This window comes from Aspergillus brunneoviolaceus (assembly GCF_003184695.1).
Source record: "Aspergillus brunneoviolaceus CBS 621.78 unplaced genomic scaffold BO95scaffold_31, whole genome shotgun sequence".
Classification (NCBI taxonomy): domain Eukaryota; kingdom Fungi; phylum Ascomycota; class Eurotiomycetes; order Eurotiales; family Aspergillaceae; genus Aspergillus; species Aspergillus brunneoviolaceus.
In genome coordinates, this window is record NW_020290761.1 from 74,763 (window position 1) to 96,501 (window position 21,739).

The following is a 21,739-nucleotide window of genomic DNA, read 5'->3' on the forward strand; positions in this document are numbered from 1 at the left end:
GCTTAGCTTCGGCCAAAAGTCGAACAAAGTAACAGTCTACCACAGTCTAACTACACTAATGTTTAGGCTAATGTTTAGCCTACTTTTCAGTGTTCACAGTGCACTGATTGAGACCACGCTTCATCCCCTCCTGATTTTTTTCCTGCACAGCTTCAGCAATGGCCATTGGCGGGTTGCATCGGCCTGGTTCCTGCATGGACTATTAGAGAAGTTATAAAAAGACACGTCCGGAAATGAAGAGATACACTGATACGAAAGTCAGAACTTTAAAGGGAAAAAGAGGAGCCCTACTCTCTGTTGCACGGACCTGACAACCACAGCCATGGCCCACTTGTTACTCCCTCCCCCCCCCTTTCATCGCTCGCAGACATTAAACAGAAAAACGCTGGCTTGAATTCAACTCATCCCTCATCATCGTACTCAGTACGACTGGCTATCAACTCCGACATTCAAACAACCAAGAAAAGAGCACCAAGCAAACCCTCAAGGTCCTCCACCAAATCTGAACAAGCTCCCTTCTGCTGCGTCCTATGACCGCACAACTACCCAAGAAACAACGACTATTTAAAGAACTATAGCAGACCAATTGTACTCTATCCCCACCGCTTTTCAAGTCCATCTAAAAAGTCTTCAAGGTCCAAAAAGCCGAGACCGCAGAACGAAAGGACGTTTCCAAAGTTCGACCCCAAAATCGTCGGGAAATATAAAAGAATTTCAAAATCTCGTAACGAGGCAGTGACAAATCACCCAAGACATGTCAAGTGAATGCGCTTACAGGATTTCATCCTGCACGCTGACAGCCTTGTTGTACGTCTCGTAAGGGGTGATGGCTCCAAGAGCACGTCGTTGATGGGCGTTGAGGATCTCCAATCCGTAAACGTAGCTGGCGTTCACCCAACCAAATCTAATGCAAATAAGTTAGTGACCGGCGCGCAAGGGGAAAAATAGCTTCGTGCCATGCAACTCGGGAATTCTTACCCTTCACGGGGAGCCCCCTTGAAATCCACGCCTTGGTTGCCGTACTCGGCATCCACCCGATGTGGGTCAATGGGTCGAGTGACATCGTATTTCTCGACCACCACCCCGTTGAAATCCACAAAGGCCTTGGTGATCATATACAGCCACTTGTAGGTCAGCCGTTCGGCTTCATCTTGGTAACCGTACCGGATCAGTCCGGTCCAAGCAAGCATCTGCTGAGGCGCCCAGCCATAGGGGTAGTCCCACTGCCGGTTGGGACGATCCAAACCGACGACGCCCCGCGACTCCTCGGTTCCTGACACCAGGCCACCATACGCTTCGAATCGGTGGAGAGCCTTGACCATTTGAGACGCTTGCTGCGGCGTCGCGAGACCGGCCCACATCGCCCAGTAGGTGGTGGCACTCTCGTAGTTCGTTCGTTCTTGCTTGGCAGTGTCATAATCGAAGTACATGCCTTTCTCCTCGTCCCAAAGATAGGTGTCCATGCGCATCTTTCTGCGTCGGGCGCGACGGTCCCACACAGACGAGGATTCAAAGGCGATGTCCTTGGTGGCCTCCGTCCGGAACTCAGGAGGGATCTCCAGCTTATCTTTGAAGTAGGTGCGAATTACCCGCGCAATATCCACTTCATATTTGTACAAGAGCGAGTTAAGATCAACCGTGGCTAGGTTAGCGCAGACCTTCTCCAAACGGTAGCTGGTATCATGTCCAGACTCCCGCACGGCTCGATCATGCAAGAAATACTCGTCAAGCTCGGGCTCCAGGACTTTGCGCTCGTTGTAGGCCTGGACAAACTCGTCGAAAGACATCCCGTGCTTTTCAGCATACGGAGTAAGGATATGATAGAAGTGAGTCGGCTCCGTCTCCGGAGGGACACCACTGCCTTGAGGACGATACCTCGAAAGACCCGACACCGGGTCAAACCGCGGCTCCGCAGTCCAGACGCTGTAATACTCCTTGATGGCAGCAAGTGTCGCATTTCGAAGGAAGTCCATAGCGTCGGGCTCCAACTTGATCCGCTCGTACACACGCAGTGCCATATCAGTCAAGAATGGCGGCTGAGAGCGCATCAAGTAGTAGGAGCGGTTAGCATTCAGAATCTTGGCGTAGTGCTTGATGCAGAAACAGAAGTTGATCACCATGGCCTTGGCCAAGTCAACTCTGTCGCTGACCAGTAAACCGAGCGAGATCATGTAACTATCCCAGCCGTACAGTTCGTTGAATCTTCCTCCCGGCACTACGAACGGAACTCCGGTGTATTCGGTCTTCTGGGTAGCCTCGTCAACCGTCTTGTCCATCGCCAAGGCCAGCATTCCAGGTTTGCTGTTGAGGTCCTTCACGTAATCGGGTGTGATGTTGGCGTCCAACATCTGGACATCCAGGCGAAGCTCGGGGTAATCTTCTGCGATCTTCTTGTAGTACTCATACTGCTCAGGAGCCCCCACAGGAACGTAGATCCGAGGCCTAGGGTCATCGGTCCAATCCTTGGGGTCCTTACCCGCTTCGGCGATGTTCGAGCCGTCAATTCGCCGAGTCAAGGCGGTCCAGAATGAGTTCTTGATAAGGCGGGAAAGGCGGGAGACCGGGTTCTCGCTCAGACGAGCCTCGTCCAGAACAATAGTCTTCCGACCGTAGTCCTTGGCGATTGTGAGTTCCTGGAGAAGATTGGATAGCATGTAGGTGCCTCGCAAGTCGAATCTGTTGTATCCCGATGATGCAGCTGTTCCTACGGAGAAGACCTTCGTCCATGTCAGCTTTCGTTCGAACGTAGCCCACAACGAATCCGCTCCTACCTTTGGGCCGACGTCTTCGATGGTGATCTGCATGTTCTGATCCGTGTCTTCCCGTTTCAGGAGATCGTGCAGTGTTTTGTCGACATCGATAAGGAATTTGCGGTCGTTTGACGGGGTCTCATCTGTGGCAAGGATGCGTCAGTCAAAAGTACCTTGGTGCAGCCAAGAAATGCTTCTTTCTCGAACGTACCGTGACTGGCTCTCCTCGCTGGAAAACCGCCTCCCAGGAACTCTTGAATGTCTTCCCGGTTGAAGGACTTCAAAGTCTGTGATTGAAAAAATCGAGAAATGGTCAGCCACGCTTGTTGTGGGATTATCTGACTCAGTCCGTTGTACATACCGATGAGAATGCTCGTTTGCGATCCCTGATGCGCGCTTTGCCATCGTCGCCTCCGTAGTAGACGTCGGGATCTGAAAAAGGGTCAAGCGACTGGTTCCGGCGGTGTTGGGCGCTTGAAGAGCTCATCATCGAAGGGGGGGGGATGTAAGATGGAGGGGAGAAAAAGTTGCTCAGTGACAGGTGAGGCGAAAGAAAATACTAGGGCAAAAGAGGATCGGAGCAGGGGTTGTTGTTGGTTTGCCGGCTAAAGGGGGTAGCACAAGGATGCCAATAATTGAGAACGCTAGGCTCGTTCGTGGCGTTGCAAACGACAGCTGGTTCGTATTGAAAGATACCAGCTGGGATCACGATCAGAAGGAATGATTCCTATAAGTGGAAAGTAGAAGCAGGGCCAAAGGTAGATGTACTTCCAGGGTCTGCTGAAGTGCAGCTAAACAAAGAGGATGTCCCCGGGAGAAGAGGAATAATATTTTTGGCCACGAGTCGAAGTTTTGGCGTCCGCGGAATCTCGGGGTACGTCACACTCGGGGGTGGGTTCTTTCAGAGTAATTGAGGGTTATCGCGTGGGGGAAAAAAGGAGCGGTGTGCACTCGAACAACAAAGCTCAAACAGAATGTTGTTGTGAAAAATAAAAGTAGAAAAAAGGGGGAGGGGTACAAAAGACTTTCTCGGGCTGATTTGAATTCGTATCTTCTTTTTTAAACAACAGGGTTCAATGAGATGTCCCAAGAAAGAAGTGTGACGGGCGATGTGTGAAAAGGCGAGAATGAGGTTCCCTTGGAGACTATGACGCCACGAACCGATGATGTCGCCTGCTCCACTCAATAGCCATTTCTTGTTGGTATTTCGCCCGCTGACTTCGGTTCCAATGATGATAAGCCAGCTCTGTACCGACCGGTGCGAAATCTCCCGAAGCCTCGAGATTGAAATGGTTCAGTTACTATCTGGACGCTGTGCCTGCTCATGCTTTCTCTCTGCGTCCTTGACGTGGCGTTGGATAGCGGTGCGATAAGAGAGCAATGGGCGGCGGGGAACCACAAATGTGTCTCTGATAATCGAGGCACAGTACAGTAAGGTGAGGTGGACGCGTTTCACCCACCACCTGTACACAAAAAGAGAGCCATAAAAGAGCACATGACAGAGCCACAGAGAAGCAAGGAAGCCCAAAAGAAGTAATTGAATCAAGCTTGAAGACCAATTCTACCGTTTGGGTACGATGCTTGCTTGTTATCTTGTCTTTTCCCCCCTCCTGCATCATGTACTGTATTGGTTTTATCGATTTGGTCCATGCACATTGCTGCGGTCGTACCAGATCCGACTTAGCATTGGATTTAGCGTTTCTCAATCGAATTGATCACGGGGGAAGTAAGATCGACATGATCGAGATGCTAAGACAATCCATGGTTTGGTAGCACGGTCGAATCATCATCACTCCGTTTTGTTACACACGGAGGTTGAGTCCTGCTGTCCTCGAACTGCGGGGGGAGCGTCGTTGGGTAGCTCAAACATTGTTGTTAAGCAAGTGGCTGGCAACCCTTGATGAATACCTAACGCAATTCCGAAAGCCATGCACGATGCAGTGACAATTGTTAAGGATCATTGGATGCCATGGCAGGGCTTCGGTCCCGGCATAAGGTTGAGAAAGACTGCGCGGTCTCGGCAACGCCCAAAAGTATTCGCAATGCCGGCGTGCAGAGTCACAATCTGCCAAGGACACAAATTATTGTATCACTTGCCGAAGTTGAGCTGTTCTGGCCCGGGTTTCCAACCCAATATTCATGGTAGTAACTCTGTTGCAGAGTCTCGGGTCGTTAGTGTCTAGACTATCGTGCTCGGCGCGCTTACTATCAGCTGTCGATGACTTTATGTACTGGCCACGGACCGACCTGCCTCTTACCCAGGACTTTTTCAAGCTGGGTGAAGGTTGGACGAAGACGTTATCCTTTGTCAGGATTCTGTAATCCGTGAGGTTCTGTTCTCAGGGATCAGACAACTCAATGTCATCGTGGAGACATTCGCTCATTGCTGTTTATGGAAGGATGAAGCCAGAGCTGAGCGGAGTGAGATCGTCCCTTCCGGCCGTAAGTCGCGATAAACCCCTAGAATCATTCTCGAAACATTGTGCGCATGTACGGAGTACATCTGACTGTAAACATTCCGACCGATGACAGGCAATATGATATGTTGCCGATGAGTAACATGCTTTGCCTTACGACCAAGTACCGGTAGATTACATGCATACAGAAGATCAAGATAATCAATGTGATACGTATGGCTCCAAGTTCTGCAGTGACATATCAGTAACTTTGGTCAGCTGATGTTGAGTGTGTTATTAGCCTCAACAATGTGGCGCCTCAACACACACACTATTGCCTACAATGCTCAAAAATGACACATCTCCCCGTACTGGTATGGGTCATGTTAGTTCATCAGGTGGTACAGGCTCGCAATCTACGAACTCAGAGTGAGTCCCACCGGTAAGTCGGAGCCTTGATTAACCTTCATGTTAAATTATCTCTGAAATGACCATAGGCTAATGTCTCGAATGCTTCGAATCGCTGACAGCTCTGATTATAGCCTAGCAGCAACAGAGCTACCACCGTCAACAGTGATAGTCGCTCCGTTCACGTATGCACCAGCCCGGCTCCCCAGGAACAGACAAGCCCCTGCCACATCTTCCGGACTTCCGATACGACCCAATGGGATATTTCCCTCGATGGTCTCACGATGCGCCTCCAAGGTGGCGGCCATCATTTTACTCTGGAAAGGACCACAAGCCAGGGTATTCGACCTGCCAGAAAAGACGGCCATATTAGCTCAACTCTCATCGACAACCAGACAGCGAGGGTCACAACATACGTGATATTCCTCCTTCCAAGATGATTAGCCAAGACTCGGCTCAGATGATGCAAACCAGCTTTACTAGCGCTGTAAGCAAAGGTCTCCAGCGTCGGGACCCTCAACCCGTCGATACTGCCAATGTTGATGACCCGAGCCGGGTCGCCCGGCGCAGCAGCCTTCTCGAGCAAGGGCGTGAGAAGCTTGGTGAGGTCGAACACCCTGTGGAGATTGAGAGTGAGGACCCGTGTCCAGGCGGAAGATGGGTATTCATCATATGGGGCACCCCAGTTCGATCCCGAGTTGTTGACGAGAATGTGAAGCTCTGGTAACAATCAGGTAAGCGCTTCATGACTCTTGCCACCCACTTCAACTGCCAGCCCTCTCGTGAGGGGGACCGAATGAAAAGACGCAGCACTCACTACTCTCGCGCTTGGTCAGCTCTTCTGCCAATTTCTTGAGATCTTCCTCTTGGTAAAAATTGGCGGGAATAGCATAGGCCTTGCCCTTGCCGAGCGCATTGAGCTCGCTGGCGGCCTTCTCGCAGGCCTTCGCATCGCGCGAGGAGATATAGACGGTGGCACCGTTCGCTACATATCCCTCGGAGATCATGCGGCCAATGCCTTTGGCTCCGCCAGTGACCAGCACTACTTTGCCCTGATAGCTTGCTTAGCGTTCATGATACTCAACCGGAAAAAGGGGGTGTGTGCCGCTAGATTTTGCGCAACAATGCGACTAACCTTCACATCGAAGAGTTTCTGGACGTCCATGATGGGCTCACTTCCGAGTCTTCAGGGTCTCTATTTATAGATGATAGAGCTATAGATGTAGTGTACCTGCTGAAGAAATGGTTCACGTTAAAGCGTCAAACTCGCGAGCGGTGCCAGATGAAGCTCCTTATACAATGCGGAGAGAAGATGTCGGGGTAAACTAACCGACGGCCGAGCGATTACTGAGCGGCTTGGCACAAGATGCCGAGGCAATCCGAACTAAGAAAGAACAAGGGCACAGTTGGAAGGGTGAAGCACTGTTTCTTTGGTTTCTGGTTACATCCTAATATCTCGAGGAAGTATACCGACTTCTCAAAGGATCATTTTAAGAATCCGTGGTAGTCTTTGTACCTACAGTGATGCCTGGTACCTGAGGTTGTAAGTTCCGGTCTAGAGATATACATGCCTGAGGCGTCGATCTCTAGACCGGAAGGACGGAGGACCGCAAAAAGTGAGCACTGCAGTGGCGGGGCAATTCCACCCTGCGTGTTTGTTATCCAGCAAAAGTCCAGCAGCCCACCTTTGGGACCTATACCCTCCATTTATCCACGTTCTTCTTGCATATTTTCCTTGGAGTATCTGAACCAATACGTATCTAATTGGGGTTTTTTTTTCATCCTTATATCTCCTTGTATACCACAGCAACCAATACAGCCAACCCTGCAGCCATGGAGGAGCTGCAAGCCCGACACCGCAAGGAACAGAAAGACCTGCAAGCGAAAATCACCCAGAAGAAAAAGTCCGCCACCAAGAAAACGCGCAAAGGGATCAACGATGAATGCGATCGACTGCAGCGGGAGCTCACGGAGCGACAACAGGCACAGATTGCGGAGTTGAGCGGCGAGCCCGTGGACGGTGGTCTCGAGGACCTCAGCCTCAACGACAGCAAGTCCGACGATCATGGTGACGAAGTGACGAGCAAAGACGACGTCAACAATTCTGCAGATGATCCCTCGGCCTCTACAACCACAACGACGACGACGTCGACGCCCCCAAGCAGCAACAGCAGTAGCACCACCGCCACCACCACGGCGGACACCCCGCAGCCCTCCGGCGGCCCGCGCCCCAAGAAACCAAACCGTCAAAAGGCCCGTCTCGCGCGTCGTGCCGCGGAGCAAGCGGCCCAGTCGGCGATCGCAGCGGAGGAGGCTGCGAACCAGACCGACCACCGGGGCAACGAGAAGGAGGTGATGGATGCCGTGTTCAAGCGCTTGCAGCTGAAGGAGATCGAGATCAACCCGGACGGACATTGTCTGTACTCCGCGATTGCGAGTCAATTGGACGAGATGGGTCTGGGGCTCAGACCGGATCCCAAGAGGATGGTTCTCCAGGCTCCCACCCAGTCGCGGGTGGAAACGGTCACTTTCCCGAAGCACGATGGATACCGGGCGATCCGGGCGGTGGCCGCGGACTTCATTGCGGAACATAAGGATGACTTCGAGGCGTTCATGGAGGAGCCGCTGGATCAGTACACCAGGAAGATCAAGCTGACTGCCGAGTGGGGTGGACAGCTCGAACTGCAGGCGCTGGCGAGGGCATACGGCGTCGAGATCAATGTTATACAAGGCGACGGGAGGATCGAGAAGATAGAGCCGCGTGATGTTGACGGACTTGATGACGAAGCGAGAAGTAAACGGGTCATCTGGCTGGCATACTACAGGCATACATATGGGCTTGGGGAGCACTACAATGCACTATCAAAGCAGTCCTAGAGAGAGAGAGAGAAAAGCAGCAGAAGCGAGAGTCAATTTGAGCGAATCAGACCGGTGGATCCATCAGGGGATTGACTGATTCATGATTATGTGTATCCGTCTCCAGTTCCAGCCACAAGCGCACTACCGATGGCGCCATATGGAGACTCGATCTTGAACCACCCCGTTGCTGTCCTTGCCACCCTCATGTGTCTGGGCTGGCTGAAAGTACGCCACGCGCTCGAGACCATGCTCGCTTGGCTCGCGAAGAGGATCCATCTTGCATCGACCCTGAGCGTCATACGGGATCTGTTCACCCGGGTGACTCAAATGCTCCATGTAGGCCTCCGATGAGACTCCCCAAGGGGGTCCCTGCTGCGTCGGGTCCTTGTGCCTTGGAAACTCTAAGCAGATTAGGTTGCCGCGCGGCGAAGGCGCCAGAAGCTGGGTGTGTCGCAAAGCCCAATTTGGTCGCATCGTTGGATTTAGTGCGCAGAAGAACTGTAGATACGTGTAAGCCCAGATTCTGGCTATCATGGGCGAAGACACGAGAAACGTAAAACAGGGATCAAGCTGAGTGGCCTTACCGTATAATCGTATATCAAGTCAAAGCAGTTAAGCGGTAGTTGTAGACTCTCCAACCAGTCATTCTTGAAAAAGTCGCCTTGCACGAAAGCGATTTTTCCTCGACCTATTCCAGCATCTCGGACAGGGTACTTGTCTCCATTCTGAGCCGCCTCGCTCTCACAAATATTGACTGCAGCATCGCTATACTCCAGTCCATAGGCATCGTAGCCAAAGCTCGCAAGAAGAAGCACATCCACTCCTCTGCCACAGCCGGGAACCAATGCTTTCTTTCTGTAGGTTGCTCCCTGTGCATCCGTGGCAATTGGGCCTCCGACGGTCGCGCGCTGCTGAATGAGGGTATCTTCCAATGCGGGATTAGGAACACCCTTGTCCCAAGGCAAATTTTCGTTCTTATCCCAGAGCTCAGCCCAGCCGTCAACATAGTTATCCCCTTGATACTTGGCTAACGTGTCCCTGACTTTCTGTTGCATGGTGGCCTTGTCTGAATCCATCATCTTGCTTGTGATTTCGCAGACTGTACGAAGACAAAAAGGGCGTTTCAAGAATTGGAGGTGGTAGATTCAATGGCACACTTCGAGATTTATGACGATATCAGCCCGTTGCGTGTATGCGTGCTCCAAAGCATAGGCAGGCAGGATGTTCGATCAAGCATCGGTTCGAACTGCTGGTGGGCGTGGGGCAACTTGGACCGGCGGACCCGAGTCACAGTATCCACAAGAGTCAACCCGGCTGAATGCAGTCTGAACAATCGGCATACTCACCCCAGACGTTTTTGTCAATGACTTTAAGCTTAAATGTCTTGCAAGCGTGGTGGAGTCAAGCTCAGACTCCAGAGGCTGACCAATGCACCACTGTTATTGCTCGAGAGCTTGCTCTCGTCATCGGAGAAGCAACTCCTATGATATTTCTACTATAGTGAGCTGCACCTAGATTCAAGTGAGTACAGTTGAGAGTCTCATGGCGTTCGTCGTATGCTCAATGATGAGGAGAAGGAATGAATCTCTTCTGGCGACGCGGCGACCATGACCTGGAGCAGCAATGATGACCACTCACGAGACTGGCAACTGGTTAGGTATGTATTGCACAGTTCTACCGAGAGACCCGGATAAGAAACCAGCTCCCCACTCTCCAAGTCAAGTGAGCATTGACCTCGGCAAGTTTCTTGTTTGGATGGAGGGCGGCAATGCCCGCTCATCAAGCCTTCCGACTGGAGCCCTCGGATGGAACGGCATCGGCCCTTGGCTTGCCTGGCCCTACTAGATTAGGACTTGATTTGCGGAATGGGATGGTTAGCTCACTGTTGCTACATACTCGTACTGTAGACTTTGTTGGACTCATTCGGAATCCCAGTGATGAATACACAATCGGCAAATCGATAACGATGGATCCCTTGGAAAGAAGAAAGGAAAGTAAAGTGGGGGGAAGAGGGAGGGTCCACGCGGGCGACGACGGCGAAGGCCATCGCCTGCCTGTTTGGGACCCATGCGAGATATGGAGTGCACAACAATTGGAAGAGACTAACCGACCAACACCTCCTCCTCCTCCTCCTCCTCCTCTAAAGTCTTTCAGGTTTTTCCCCGTTGTTCCCAAAACTATTTCTGTACAATATTCCTTTTGCTTCTTCTCGTCTTCCCTTATCGGCCATGCATATTTAATACAAAGATCTACTCTTACGCAGCTCGACAATGGCCAGCGAGCTTCAACATATCAGCCAGGCATCATTTCAACTCAAGTTCTAGTCACACTATCCCCACTGAAGGCCGCATGCGTGATTCTCTTCGCTTGCTCGGCCTTTTCGTCTCTGTTATCTTCCATCCTGGCATTAGAACATAATTCTCGCCCTGCCTTTCATTAAGATCCAGGGAAGAATCAGACAAGCCAGTATAAATAGCTTCGCTGCTCGCTAAGCCGTACATCGCTACTCGCATCTCTGAGAGGTTGTGCTCGGATGTCAATAAACCACCCATTTCCGCTCTAAATGTCTCTATGGGTAATGGCGGCAGACAAGAGCATTCACAAAGACGAGGTCGAAAGCCCTGCGGTTACCAGCGAGACTCACCGCGACGTCGTATCGTCCAAAAATATCATCGAGACACACATTGACGATAAGCCTGCGCCTCAGAAAGCCGACAGCTCTCCGGTGATAGAAGGTAAAGATGAGGAAGACCGTGCTTCTTCGACTCACACTTCTGACGAAGAGCAAGAGGAGCCAGTTGTGGTACCCCGACTGGAGCGTAGGGGGCTCTTTGGGCAGCTTACGCTGCTGGCGGAGGTGGTAGACCCCAAAGTCTATCCTCGAAAGACGAAATGGTTCATCACATTCATAGTTGCAGTGGCCGGGGCTGCAGCTCCCATGGGCAGCTCGATCTTCTTCCGTGAGTCTATTCAAGTCCCCTGACACCAAGCACATCCTAACCTGTGCCTCCACTGGGCAAAGCCTCCTTGTCTCAGGTGTCAAAAGAACTAGGTACCTCGACTACCGTCACGAACCTGTCAATCTCATTATACATGCTTAGCATGTCTATCTTTCCACTGTGGTGGTCTTCGTTTAGCGAAAGGCTTGGACGACGAACAATATATCTTGTCTCTTTCACTCTTTTCGTCATATTCAACTCATTGTGTGCCATCTCTAGCTCAATCGCTATGCTAATTGTCTTGCGACTTCTGAGTGGAGGTGCTTCTGCCTCGGTTCAGGCAGTCGGCGCGGGAACTATTGCCGATCTTTGGGAGCCAAGGGAAAGAGGGCGTGCCATGAACATCTTCTATCTGGGGCCACTGTGCGGGCCATTGATAGCTCCCATTGTTGGTGGGGCTCTAGCTGAGCGATGGGGGTGGAGAAGTACTTTGTGGTTTTTGGCAGTTTGGGGAGCTATCACTGACATCCTCATCTTTCTTGCACTTCCTGAAACCCTGGCCGTCTCTGGTCAGGTAAGACAACTCAAGGAAGAACAAAAGGAACCGATAGATCGTCAATTGAGTCGTGTCTCATCTCGGCAAGTCATTCACGTTACAACCAAATGGCTCAAGTATCTCAAGATGGTACTCTTGGATCCTCTGAAGATTATTCTCTATCTGCGGTATCCCCCGGTTCTGCTCACGGTCTACTATGCCAGCATCACGTTCGGCTCTCTATATGTACTCAACGTTAGCGTTGAACACACGTTCGGAGGTAGCCCGTACAATTTCACTACAATCATCGTCGGCTTGCTATATATTCCAAACTCACTGGGTTACGTCGTGGCCAGTACCTTCGGGGGCCGTTGGATGGACAGCATCATGCAACGGGAGGCCAAGAAAGCCAAACGGTACGACGAAAATGGCAAGCTGATATACCATCCTGAAGACCGCATGCGCGAGAACGCCTGGCTTGGGGCTTTTCTTTACCCTGCCGGGCTGATATGGTATGGCTGGTGTGCGGATCGGGGCGTGTTTTGGCCGGCACCGGTACGTTCCAAGCCCTCAAAGCTGTCAACTACCATCGAAGAATTCTTGTTGTCCCTGTATTTACACATTCTGAAGCCTCACTAACTGTACCGGGCAGATGATTGCGAACTTTTTCTTCGGTGTCGGCTCCATGCTGATCTTCGGTATGGCAACGACGATGTTGACCGAGTTCATGCCCAAGAAGTCATCTGCAGGAGTTGCACTCAACAATTTCATGCGCAACATCTTCTCGTGTGTGGGCTCTGTGGTCACTGCGCCGATCATAGATGCCATCGGCAATGGGTGGCTTTTCACCATCCTTGGACTAGTCGCTTTTGCGAGCAGTTCTGTCCTCTTTGTGATGAGGATCTACGGACCCCGATGGAGGAAATCCATGGACGCGCTCAGAAAATGAAATCTTATATTCGAAGGCTGTGAGCATCTTTTATACTCGACCGAGGGCTGTGGCGTCGCTTTGGGTATCCAAGTCAAGATCTCGGTTTTCTGTCGGCGCACTCTGTCACACACTGACATGAGAATCTGACGTCGAGAGGAGGCTTTCCCAGGTAAATATCACAATGCATGCATTCGATTCTCGGTTTGAATCCCTGCGTGAAGCTGAGTCTAGGCCCAAACCTCGGCGCCACAGAAAAGGTATCAGTCTGGCCGAGCACCACAGCATATTCCAGGAAGCTTGCACAGCTTCATGATACCCGACGCATGGTTATGTTATTTTTAGAGTTAGTGATGACGGCATACAGATGACTCAAATACATATACTGTCAGACTGTAAGTATACTGTATTATCTGCTTGTCAATAAAGTAGTCGATGTCATCGGTGTCAAGCATGCAGCTGAACCCGATTGTGATGCCAGTGGCTGCTAGAGGTAGGCGGTGATCATCAACAGCCTCATGTACAGTGCAGTGCATGTTTCATGTGAGCAGCCTAATAGCCTTTCCGAGCTCAGCGACCAAAAGATACCTTATTTTAACACTTCTTGCTTGAACGACCGGTAGAGATGTAAGCGCAGTCAGACATTGCCCAGTACTCCTATCGTCTCGGAAACTATTTTTACCATCAACATACTGTAGTTAATGGTAGGGACATTTATCGGTCTGCCCTAGCCGCTCTGCGTTGCTCCTTGCGAGCCTAAAATAAAAAAAATAAAAGCTCAGGTAGGACAGCAGCAAGTATGAAGACAAAGCAGCGGCGGAAAATCCGAGGTTGAAATAATGATTTGTCGACAAGAAGCTTGAGAGAAAAAGAGAAGTAGATGTAAACTGAAGCCTTTTGGAAGCATGAACTGATTTTTCATCATTTGTTCGGGTCCCAAGCGGCAACTTGCATAAGGTGCCCAGTGGAAAAAAAAAAGCCATCTTACTCATAATTCCAGATGATAATCGGCAAGGATTAAATCTCGTGACGATAACCCTGGCCACGCTGAGTACAGTACGTACAGTGTAGTAATTACCGGGGATTTACTACACAGTAACTATGGAAAGAGGCAAAACCCGGGCTCCTCGGCCCGCTGCATTTGACCTCCCTCCCTCTTGCTTTGTCTTTGTTTGCCTTCCTTGGTGGTGGTGGTGGTGGTGGGATGACCACTGTGCGGCTCAATGGATAGGCTGGCTTACTGGACAATCATACACTTTGTTTGTAAGGGACGGAGAGGGCAATATACATACTACGTTTCCTGCAACACGATTTGGTGCAGCGACTCCCTCGTTTGACCACCCCACTCCCTCCCACCCGCCGATTCTCCTCATTAGATCTGGAAGACACTTGCCTTTCACAATGAGTGGTATAGTGTGACAGCAGGGAGTCTTTTGGGCCGTGGGTTGGGTGACGCACGCGCAACTGCAGCAGAAGAAGGGGGAATGAATTGGAAGAAATCTGGTTGGCGACTGGAGGAGAGGGAATTGTTTTTTGTTGGCCGTTCTCGCTTGCTGGCAAGCAGAATGAGATCGTGACTTCCTTTACCTCCTCCGATGAGATGCATAGAAAGATCTAGATAGTAGGGGGGGGGAAGGGGGGCGCTTCCTCGTTGCTTCTGAGACTTTGTCCATCATCGCCCATCGGGAGGCCCGATAGTCTTGTCTGATTGGAATTGATATACGTGGAGGACGTGTCAAGAGGGGGAGTGGGAGATTGTTGTGGTATGCACTATGATACTCCTCTCTTTTCTGCTTCGTCCAAGCGCCCTAAGCAGGGACTTGTGTGCAGAAGCTGTCAAATTGGTGATGGAGAGGACGAAATGCTCAGTACTCAGTACTCAGTGCTCAACGCAAGGTGGGCAGCGAAGTCTGCAGCGATACTCTGTAGTCCCCACAGATTTACGTACGGGGAAAATTTGGTTTCGTTTCGGACTTTTCGAGAGCGAACTTGGATTGAGGCTAGCTTAGTTAGCGAGTTTTCTCTTTTCTCCATCTTCAGCATAGATAATCAATCTTTGAGGTTGTCTGTCTCCTCAATAATTCCAATGGGTCCCCGAGGGGGAGAGGGGGAAGATTAGTGGTGGTGGTGGATGCTATGGCGGCCACTCACAGGCTGCCAAAACAGCAGACCGGCGCGCCTCACTTCGCTGCGGGTGCGACGACGGTCTGGCAGTCCTAGAGCATTATTTTTCTGTTCCTGCTCGTGAGATGGATATTTCTCAGATCAATGGGTGCCAGAATGCTGCAGAATTCGGAGAATAATTGTCAGCTGGAAAAAGAAAAGGGAATATCGAACCCCTGGTCCGTGTCATTTGATGCGGTGCCCTGGTGGTGTGGTTGTGTAGCAAGAACTTAAGGATGGAAAGATGGAAAGATGCAGTGGAAACAGCCTGAGGCCGAGGCCAGGCACTGAGCCTAAACAGGCAAGCCCGCTATTCCTGGTCAGGCAGTCCAGTGATCTGCGGGCGGGTGCAGTAACTACTCGTAAGTAGGTACTCCGTACCTAGGTACAGTAGGTACAGTACTGCTGACTTGGCCGGTGGGGATTCGCATTCAGACGGATCTTCCTCTTCTCTCCCCTTCTCTCACAGCTGCCACAACAATCGCCTCCCCTGAGGTGTTGGCCGTGCCTCTATCAGGTACCAGAGCACAGTGCAATGTGGCCTTCACTCATTGTCTCCCAACAGATCCCTCACAGCTGAATTCTCGATGATGATCTCAGATGATGACAGTGATGTGTTCTGCTCATGATCGATCGCCCTCTTCAGATGGCCCAAGTATACCGGGAGATACTCTGTGTACAGTACTCCGTACAGAGTGCCCTGATCAGGGAATGGGCCTGGCCATGAGTTATCGCATGCACCCACTTCACCACCCCCAGTTACAGTACACACAAATTCCCTATCCCATGTCGCCTCGAATTGACATGGGGCCCAGTCTCTAAAGACCCCCTCTCCATACAAAGAAATGCATCCAATCTATTGCCCCGTCCACGCAGTTGTTGGGCAGGAATTCACAACTGCTTCCACAGGCACTAATGCTAATGCCAGTACGAAGGTCGATATTGGCAGTGGTCGCAGTCAATCAATTTCCGAGTAACCGGAGTCATTCACGTCTTCTGCTATTCTTCGCCCTCGATTGCTTGCCTGCAACGACTTTATGTCGCCTTCATTGGCTGGTCATATCACTTAACCTGGCATCGATCCGTGTTCACCCTGCATCCTGAACTAAAGCTGCCGGGTTGACCCTATGCTTTGTTTTTCCCTTCTCCGCACGGAGAAACTCCCTTCCAACTGCATCAACTTGCAGTTCTGCTTTGATGATCGACCTCAAATGATCATCAACTAAGCGGGTGAGAGAGCAAAGACAAGGCAAAAAGAATCAAGGAAAACGAAAAGGTAAAGAGTTAACCAGGCTCGGGAACAACAACAATCAGAGGGTCCCGATGGAGCTGTGGCACCACCCCCACCACGCTAAGGACTCAACGAAGCACCACCCATCTCCCATCTCCCGACTGTCCAGCTTGCATTCTATCCGGACTGCACGGCGCACCCACTCCCCGCCACCACTACTGCGACTTTTGCAGATGGCAGCCCTCCGGCTTCCCCCCCTGCCCCAGTGATGGTTCCGGAAAAAGACCCTCTGTCGATGTCCCCGTCCGCCAGGGCCATTGGGCCCGTGAGACGTGGTCCAATCAGAAGAGATGCCGTTGGGCAGTTCGTTCATGACGTCCCCAGCCCCAAGCCCGAAAAGTATTGCTCAACAATGTTCTATACCACCGGGAAGTGGATTCGCTACGATACGTTGCCTCGCATTGAATCCAGAATGAAGCCCTCATCTCGTTGGCGTATCGGTACATTCGGGCCTTTGTCGCTTTGGTTACTCAACTCGCCCTTTCCAGGCCCTCTAACCTAATTCAACAGGGTTTGCTTTTGAGCCTTTGACCTGACATTTTACATAGTCCCCCCCTCCGTTTCACATCCTGTGCTTCTTGCATTGCCCCTATTTTTGGTGCTTCGTTCATTCGTCTCTTCCCCCCTTGTCCATTTTCGCCCTATCTAGAACCCGACGGGAGTATGTCATAGTTCTTCAATGAAAATTTATACCCCCCTCTCCCTCCCTCACAAAGTCAGCTGGAGTCTAACATAGCTCAGTAACACTCGCCACTGATCCGATGCAATGGGTAAGAAGAAGAATACCAACAACAAAAAGAAGAACAACAACAACAACAACAACAACAACAACAACAACAACAACAACAACAAGAACCGACTACCGATAAACGACAATCCAAATTCCAACGAGCAAGCTTCTTCCCTAGCTGAACCCGCCCCGGAGACGGTGGCCGAAGTGATTGGGAATGGAGCAACCATCGATCCAGTATGCTGAGCTTCCCAAGTTTGAGTACCATCAGACACTCGAGCGTCATTACCAGACCTTCGACCGTCAAACCATGCAATTTCATTATTATTCTGTTGCTGCTACCTCGTCCGATGATGGTCTGACCCCGGCTAAGGACCAGGAGAACAACAAACCCGTCGATGGCCAACCTTCCGACAGTGCTGCCCAGGAAGAAGGATCTGATAGCACCTCAACTGATGGTTCATCGTCGCCCGATTCTGGAGGTATGTATTGGCCTACCTTTGCCTCACCCTCTCTATCATGTCCCATCAATTGCTTTCTTGTTTTACTAAGTATCCATACAGAAACGTCTGAGACAAGCACACCACCTTCCGAGCCCGCCGAAATCGCTGCTGATGCTGTCGACGACACCGATGCGGCACCCAAAGAGGACAGTAAGACACCTGCTCCCGCGCCAGATGCACCCGCAACGGACGCGGACGATAGCACACCAGCAGGTGAAGACGCCACACCAGCCGATGACGCACCCAAAGAGGACGCACCCGAAGACGTAGAGCCAGAGCCCGCCGCCCCCGACGCAGCCGACAGTCCACCGGCACCAGCGGAGGAGACTACTGAGCCTCCCCCAAGCACTGGTATGCCTACAAAGAAGATCAGTTCACTAAGTCAGCTAACATTACACCTAGAGGAAGACTTTCCGGCCTGCGACCCCTCCGCCGAAGAAGACAAAGTCGAAGCCGAAAAGCAGGCGGTTGAAGCTACCACAGCGGAAGAAGAGACACCAGCAGTCGGTACAGAACACCTCATAGATCTGAACATTGACATTGTTGACTTCGACGCGACAACTGACCCCTATATAGACGGCCCATCGACAGAAGAGGTCCCGCCCGATACGAATGCTGATATTCCCGGTGACGACAATGCAGGTGCGAATGACAATAGTGATGCAATTAATGACACCTCAGCTACAGAAGCCAAACCGGAGGAGGAACCGAAGGTGGCCGAGGCTCAGTCAGAAGCTCCTGCTGACGGTGCCGAGCCTTCAACCACTGAGGCCGTTGTAGGGGAGGCTGCGGAGGAGGCAAAGGCCGAGCCCGTCAAGGAAGAAGCGCTAGAGGCCGCAGAGCAGGCAGGGGAGGGAGCGCCAGCAGAGACAAAAGAGGAGGTCACAGCAGATGCAGCTGCCGCCGAACCTGAGGGGGACGCTACAAAGGCAGAAGAATCTGCACCAGTTGAAGCGCCCGAAGAAGCAGGTCCCACTCCAGAAGAGACTGAGTCACCTGCAGCAACCCAAGAACCCGTGGCAGAGGCAGAGGCAGAGGCAGACCCCAGCCCCCCAGCTCCCACTGATGCGCCCGAAGAAGCTACTTCAGGAGAAGTTGTTGAGGAAAAGGGTACAGGCGAAGACATTGCCGAGGCCGAGGCACCTGCCGCAGAGACCGCGGCCGATGAACCTGCTGCTGATGCAACAAAAGATGCTCAGGATGAAGCACCAGCTACGCCAGAAGAGTCTACAGAAGTGACGGAAGCGGCAGTCGAAGAATCCACGGACGAAAAGCCGGCCGAGGAAACACCCGCGGAGGCAGAGGCGGCGGCCGAAGCTGCACCTGCGGAAGACCCTGCAGGTGAAGCTGCGTCGAAAGAGGAGCCTGCTGTTGAGGAGCCTGCAACAGCCGATGACGTGGCTGCCGAAGAAACGGCGCCTGCCGAAGATAAGGCTATTGTAGAAGAATCTGCTCCAGCTGAAGAGCCCGCTGCTGAGACTCCTGCTGCTGAAGAAGCTCCCACTGCTGAGGAACCGGCTGCGGCTGAAGAACCGACTGCTGCTCCAGAAGAAACTCCTGCCGAAGAAGCTGTTGCTAAGGAGGTTGTCGCTGAAGAACCAGCCGCCGAGAAAGCCCTTGCTGCTGAGGAAGCCCCTGCTGCTGAGGAAGCCCCTGCTGCTGAGGAAGCCCCTGCTGCTGAGGAAGCCCCTGCTGCTGAGGAAGCCCCCGCTGCTGAGGAAGCCCCCGCTGCTGAGGAAGCCCCCGCTGCTGAGGAAGCCCCCGCTGCTGAGGAAGCCCCCGCTGCTGAGGAAGCCCCCGCTGCTGAGGAAGCCCCCGCTGCTGAGGAAGCTCCCGCCGCTGAGGAACCAGCTGCTGCTGAAGCTGTCGCTAAGGAGATTGTCGCTGAGGAAGCTCCCGCCGTTGAAGAAGCCCCCGCCGCCGAAGAAACCCCTGCTGCCGAGGAGCCCGCACCGGAAGAACCTGCATCTGCGGATGAACCGATCGTCGTTGAGGAAGCTGTCGCTGAAGAAGTCGAGGCTGAAGAGGTCGAGGCTGAAGAGGTCGAAGCTGAAGAGGTCGAGGCTGAAGAGGTCGTGGTTGAGGAAGTTGTCGAGGAGGCCGTTATCGAGGAAGCTGCTGAAGAGCCTGCAGCAGAAACCGTCACTGAGGAACCTGCGGCTAGTGAAGAGCCCGCTCTAGAGAGATCTATTCCCGCCGACGAGCCCGCCACTCCCGAGGAGCCTGCTCTCGAAGATGCTACTCCCGTTGAAGAGCATGTCGAAGAGCCTACCGCCGTAGAGGAGCCCGCACCTGTTGAGGAGCCTGTCATTGTCGAGGTCAGTCCTGCAGAACATGTATCTGAGGAGCCAGCGCCTACAGAAGATTCTGCTCCTGAGGAACCTGCTGCTGAGGAACCTGCTGCTGAGGAACCTGCTCCTGCCGAAGAGCCGGCGGCGGAAGAAGTTGCGCCTGTCGAAGAGCCTGCACTTGCGCCCGCTGAAGAATCTGCATTTATCGAAGAACGTGCTCCTGCGGAACCCGATTTGGTCGAACGTTCTCCCTCTGAGCCTGAGCTTCTTGAGCGTTCTCCAGCCGAAGTACCTACTCCTGCTGAGGAGCCTGCTGCATATGAGCCTACCCCAGAAGAGCCAAGTGTCGACAGAGGGGTCCCCGAAGAGGCCCTGGCTACGGATGTGTCGGAGGATATTGACTCTGCCGACCACGATGGCGAAGCCTTGGCTGCAGCCGGTGCGGCAGCGGCAGGGGCAGGGTTAGCAGCAGCGGCCGCCCACAGTTCACGAAGGAAGAAGAAGAGGTCTCCCGACTTGGAGCGGGATCGAGACCGAGACCGCTCCAAGAGCTCATCCGAAGGACATCGATCAATGCAGCGGCAGAACAGTCAACGCGGTAGCGGTCTTACTGGTCGATGGGCGGAATCCATGAAGGAAGCCCGACGACAGCATGAAGAAAAGGCCAAACAGAAGGCAGCCTTGGCCGAGAGGGCCGAGAGGGCCGAAAAAGAGCGCCGTGCCCATGAACGCGAGCGTGCAAGACGCGCTGAACGAGAACGGGCTGAACGGCCTGAGAGATCTGAGCGCGTTGAACGACATGAACGACATGAGCGGACTTTACGTACTGAGCAGCCTGAGCGAGCTGAAAGGCGCGAGAGAGCGGAACGAGCACAGCGACAGGAGCAAGCGGAGCGCGAACGGGCTTTGAGGGCTGAGAGAGTCGAGCGTCACGAGCGGTCTGAGCGATCGGAAAGAATGGAGCGTCGTATAAGCGAGCAAGACAGCAGCTCAAGCCGACCGCGACACCGCAGCTCAAACCACTCTGAGAGCTACGAGGGCGATCGCAAGAGCAGCTCCTCCTCCTCTCGCGTCATCCCAGAATCCACGACCACGAAGCCTCGCTTCTTCCTCAAATACATGGCCGATGGCTCCGACAACCGACCGCCTCTGATGGTCAACGCTGCCAAAGCGACCGCCAATGTTTACGACCGCTCGCGACGCCCCTCAACCACTCATTCCCACAGTCATCGATCCTCGCAGGAAGGCAAGAGCACGAGTGAGCGCTCCACCGAGTCCTCCCGCCGCGAAGACGAAGAGGATCGTGCTCGCCGCGAGGCTCGCCGGGCTCGCAAGCTGGCCGAACAGACCGAGGCGGCGGCGGCGGCGGCGGCACCGCCAGCGAAAGAAGAAACCGAGCGGCGTCATCATCGCGGCGAGCAGCGCGATAGCACCGAGTCGTCTCGCCATCGCCATCACAGACACCGCCGGGACCCCACGCCTCCTCCGAGCGGGGCTTCGAAGATGAAAGGCTTCTTCAAAGCCGCCATCGCTGCACACTGAGTGCATTGCTCTCTTCCCCTTCCCCCTCCCTCCTCCCCTTCCTCCATCGAGTTCATATTCCACGATGATCACCGACCGTCTCATATGTTCAACCCATGCATCTATACATTACTTTCTTGTAACTTTCCCCCCCATCTTTGATTGTTTTCTTTTGGGATTCATATATTTTGAGCCTGCATTTATAGGTACAGCATTTGGGAACGGGGCATCGTGACTTTTTGTGGTTAATTGTTTTTCATCTTCATGTCTCTTGTATGAGCGAGCTCCCCCCTTTTCGGGTTTCATCCACTCCGATTGTATCTCGATACTTCTACTTTCTACTTTCAGTTCCTCGTCTTTTTGTTAAGACACGTTACCTTGTAAATGTGTTTTCTTTTTTCTACCAAAAAAGCAACATTTATCCT

General features: G+C 52.5%; 6 protein-coding genes across 6 annotated transcripts; 3 read left to right on the plus strand and 3 right to left on the minus strand.

Annotated features, from left to right (window-relative positions):
- Positions 1-652: 652 nt before the first annotated feature.
- On the minus strand, positions 653-3,690 carry BO95DRAFT_121325 (alpha,alpha-trehalase). The gene is made up of 6 exons (XM_025580452.1): positions 3,519-3,690; positions 3,112-3,449; positions 2,962-3,037; positions 2,772-2,893; positions 979-2,717; positions 653-904 (listed from the first exon to the last, which is right to left on the minus strand). The coding sequence occupies exons 2-6, from the start codon at positions 3,238-3,240 to the stop codon at positions 772-774; spliced, it is 2,199 nt and encodes a 732-aa protein (XP_025442541.1). The 5' UTR covers positions 3,241-3,449; positions 3,519-3,690; the 3' UTR covers positions 653-771.
- A 1,937-nt stretch (positions 3,691-5,627) lies between these two features.
- BO95DRAFT_442392 (short chain dehydrogenase/reductase family) lies at positions 5,628-6,842 on the minus strand. The gene is made up of 4 exons (XM_025586413.1): positions 6,690-6,842; positions 6,372-6,606; positions 5,971-6,274; positions 5,628-5,902 (listed from the first exon to the last, which is right to left on the minus strand). Exons 1-4 carry the CDS (start codon positions 6,717-6,719, stop codon positions 5,683-5,685), a joined length of 789 nt encoding a protein of 262 aa, XP_025442542.1. The 5' UTR covers positions 6,720-6,842; the 3' UTR covers positions 5,628-5,682.
- A 545-nt stretch (positions 6,843-7,387) lies between these two features.
- Positions 7,388-8,431, plus strand: BO95DRAFT_431568 (deubiquitinase OTU2; the record flags this gene model as incomplete). Its single annotated transcript, XM_025585017.1, has 1 exon — positions 7,388-8,431. The coding sequence occupies one exon, from the start codon at positions 7,388-7,390 to the stop codon at positions 8,429-8,431; it is 1,044 nt and encodes a 347-aa protein (XP_025442543.1).
- Positions 8,432-8,554: 123 nt separating this feature from the next.
- On the minus strand, positions 8,555-9,468 carry BO95DRAFT_452893 (putative thiol methyltransferase; the record flags this gene model as incomplete). Its single annotated transcript, XM_025588181.1, has 2 exons — positions 8,555-8,911; positions 8,998-9,468. 2 exons carry the CDS (start codon positions 9,466-9,468, stop codon positions 8,555-8,557), a joined length of 828 nt encoding a protein of 275 aa, XP_025442544.1.
- A 1,523-nt stretch (positions 9,469-10,991) lies between these two features.
- BO95DRAFT_362347 (MFS transporter) lies at positions 10,992-12,836 on the plus strand (the record flags this gene model as incomplete). The annotated part of the gene is made up of 3 exons (XM_025582576.1): positions 10,992-11,373; positions 11,436-12,442; positions 12,540-12,836. The coding sequence occupies 3 exons, from the start codon at positions 10,992-10,994 to the stop codon at positions 12,834-12,836; spliced, it is 1,686 nt and encodes a 561-aa protein (XP_025442545.1).
- A 4,199-nt stretch (positions 12,837-17,035) lies between these two features.
- BO95DRAFT_495817 (PE repeat family protein) lies at positions 17,036-21,729 on the plus strand (the record flags this gene model as incomplete). The annotated part of the gene is made up of 3 exons (XM_025590847.1): positions 17,036-17,236; positions 17,292-17,481; positions 17,563-21,729. 3 exons carry the CDS (start codon positions 17,036-17,038, stop codon positions 21,333-21,335), a joined length of 4,164 nt encoding a protein of 1,387 aa, XP_025442546.1. The 3' UTR covers positions 21,336-21,729.
- Between the last annotated feature and the right edge of the window lie 10 nt (positions 21,730-21,739).

What these genes read in the sequence shown, in the direction of transcription:
- BO95DRAFT_442392 (XM_025586413.1), bottom strand. Translation starts at nt 6,719, where the DNA reads ATGGACGTCCAGAAACTCTTCGATGTGAAG. An exon ending in AGAAACTCTTCGATGTGAAG is followed by an intron (nt 6,607 to 6,689) that starts GTTAGTCGCATT and finishes GCAAGCTATCAG; the next exon opens with GGCAAAGTAGTGCTGGTCAC. An exon ending in GCTGACCAAGCGCGAGAGTA is followed by an intron (nt 6,275 to 6,371) that starts GTGAGTGCTGCG and finishes GATTGTTACCAG; the next exon opens with AGCTTCACATTCTCGTCAAC.
- BO95DRAFT_121325 (XM_025580452.1), bottom strand. Translation starts at nt 3,240, where the DNA reads ATGATGAGCTCTTCAAGCGCCCAACACCGCCGGAACCAGTCGCTTGAC. An exon ending in GCAAACGAGCATTCTCATCG is followed by an intron (nt 3,038 to 3,111) that starts GTATGTACAACG and finishes TTTCAATCACAG; the next exon opens with ACTTTGAAGTCCTTCAACCG. An exon ending in TCGAAGACGTCGGCCCAAAG is followed by an intron (nt 2,718 to 2,771) that starts GTAGGAGCGGAT and finishes ACATGGACGAAG; the next exon opens with GTCTTCTCCGTAGGAACAGC.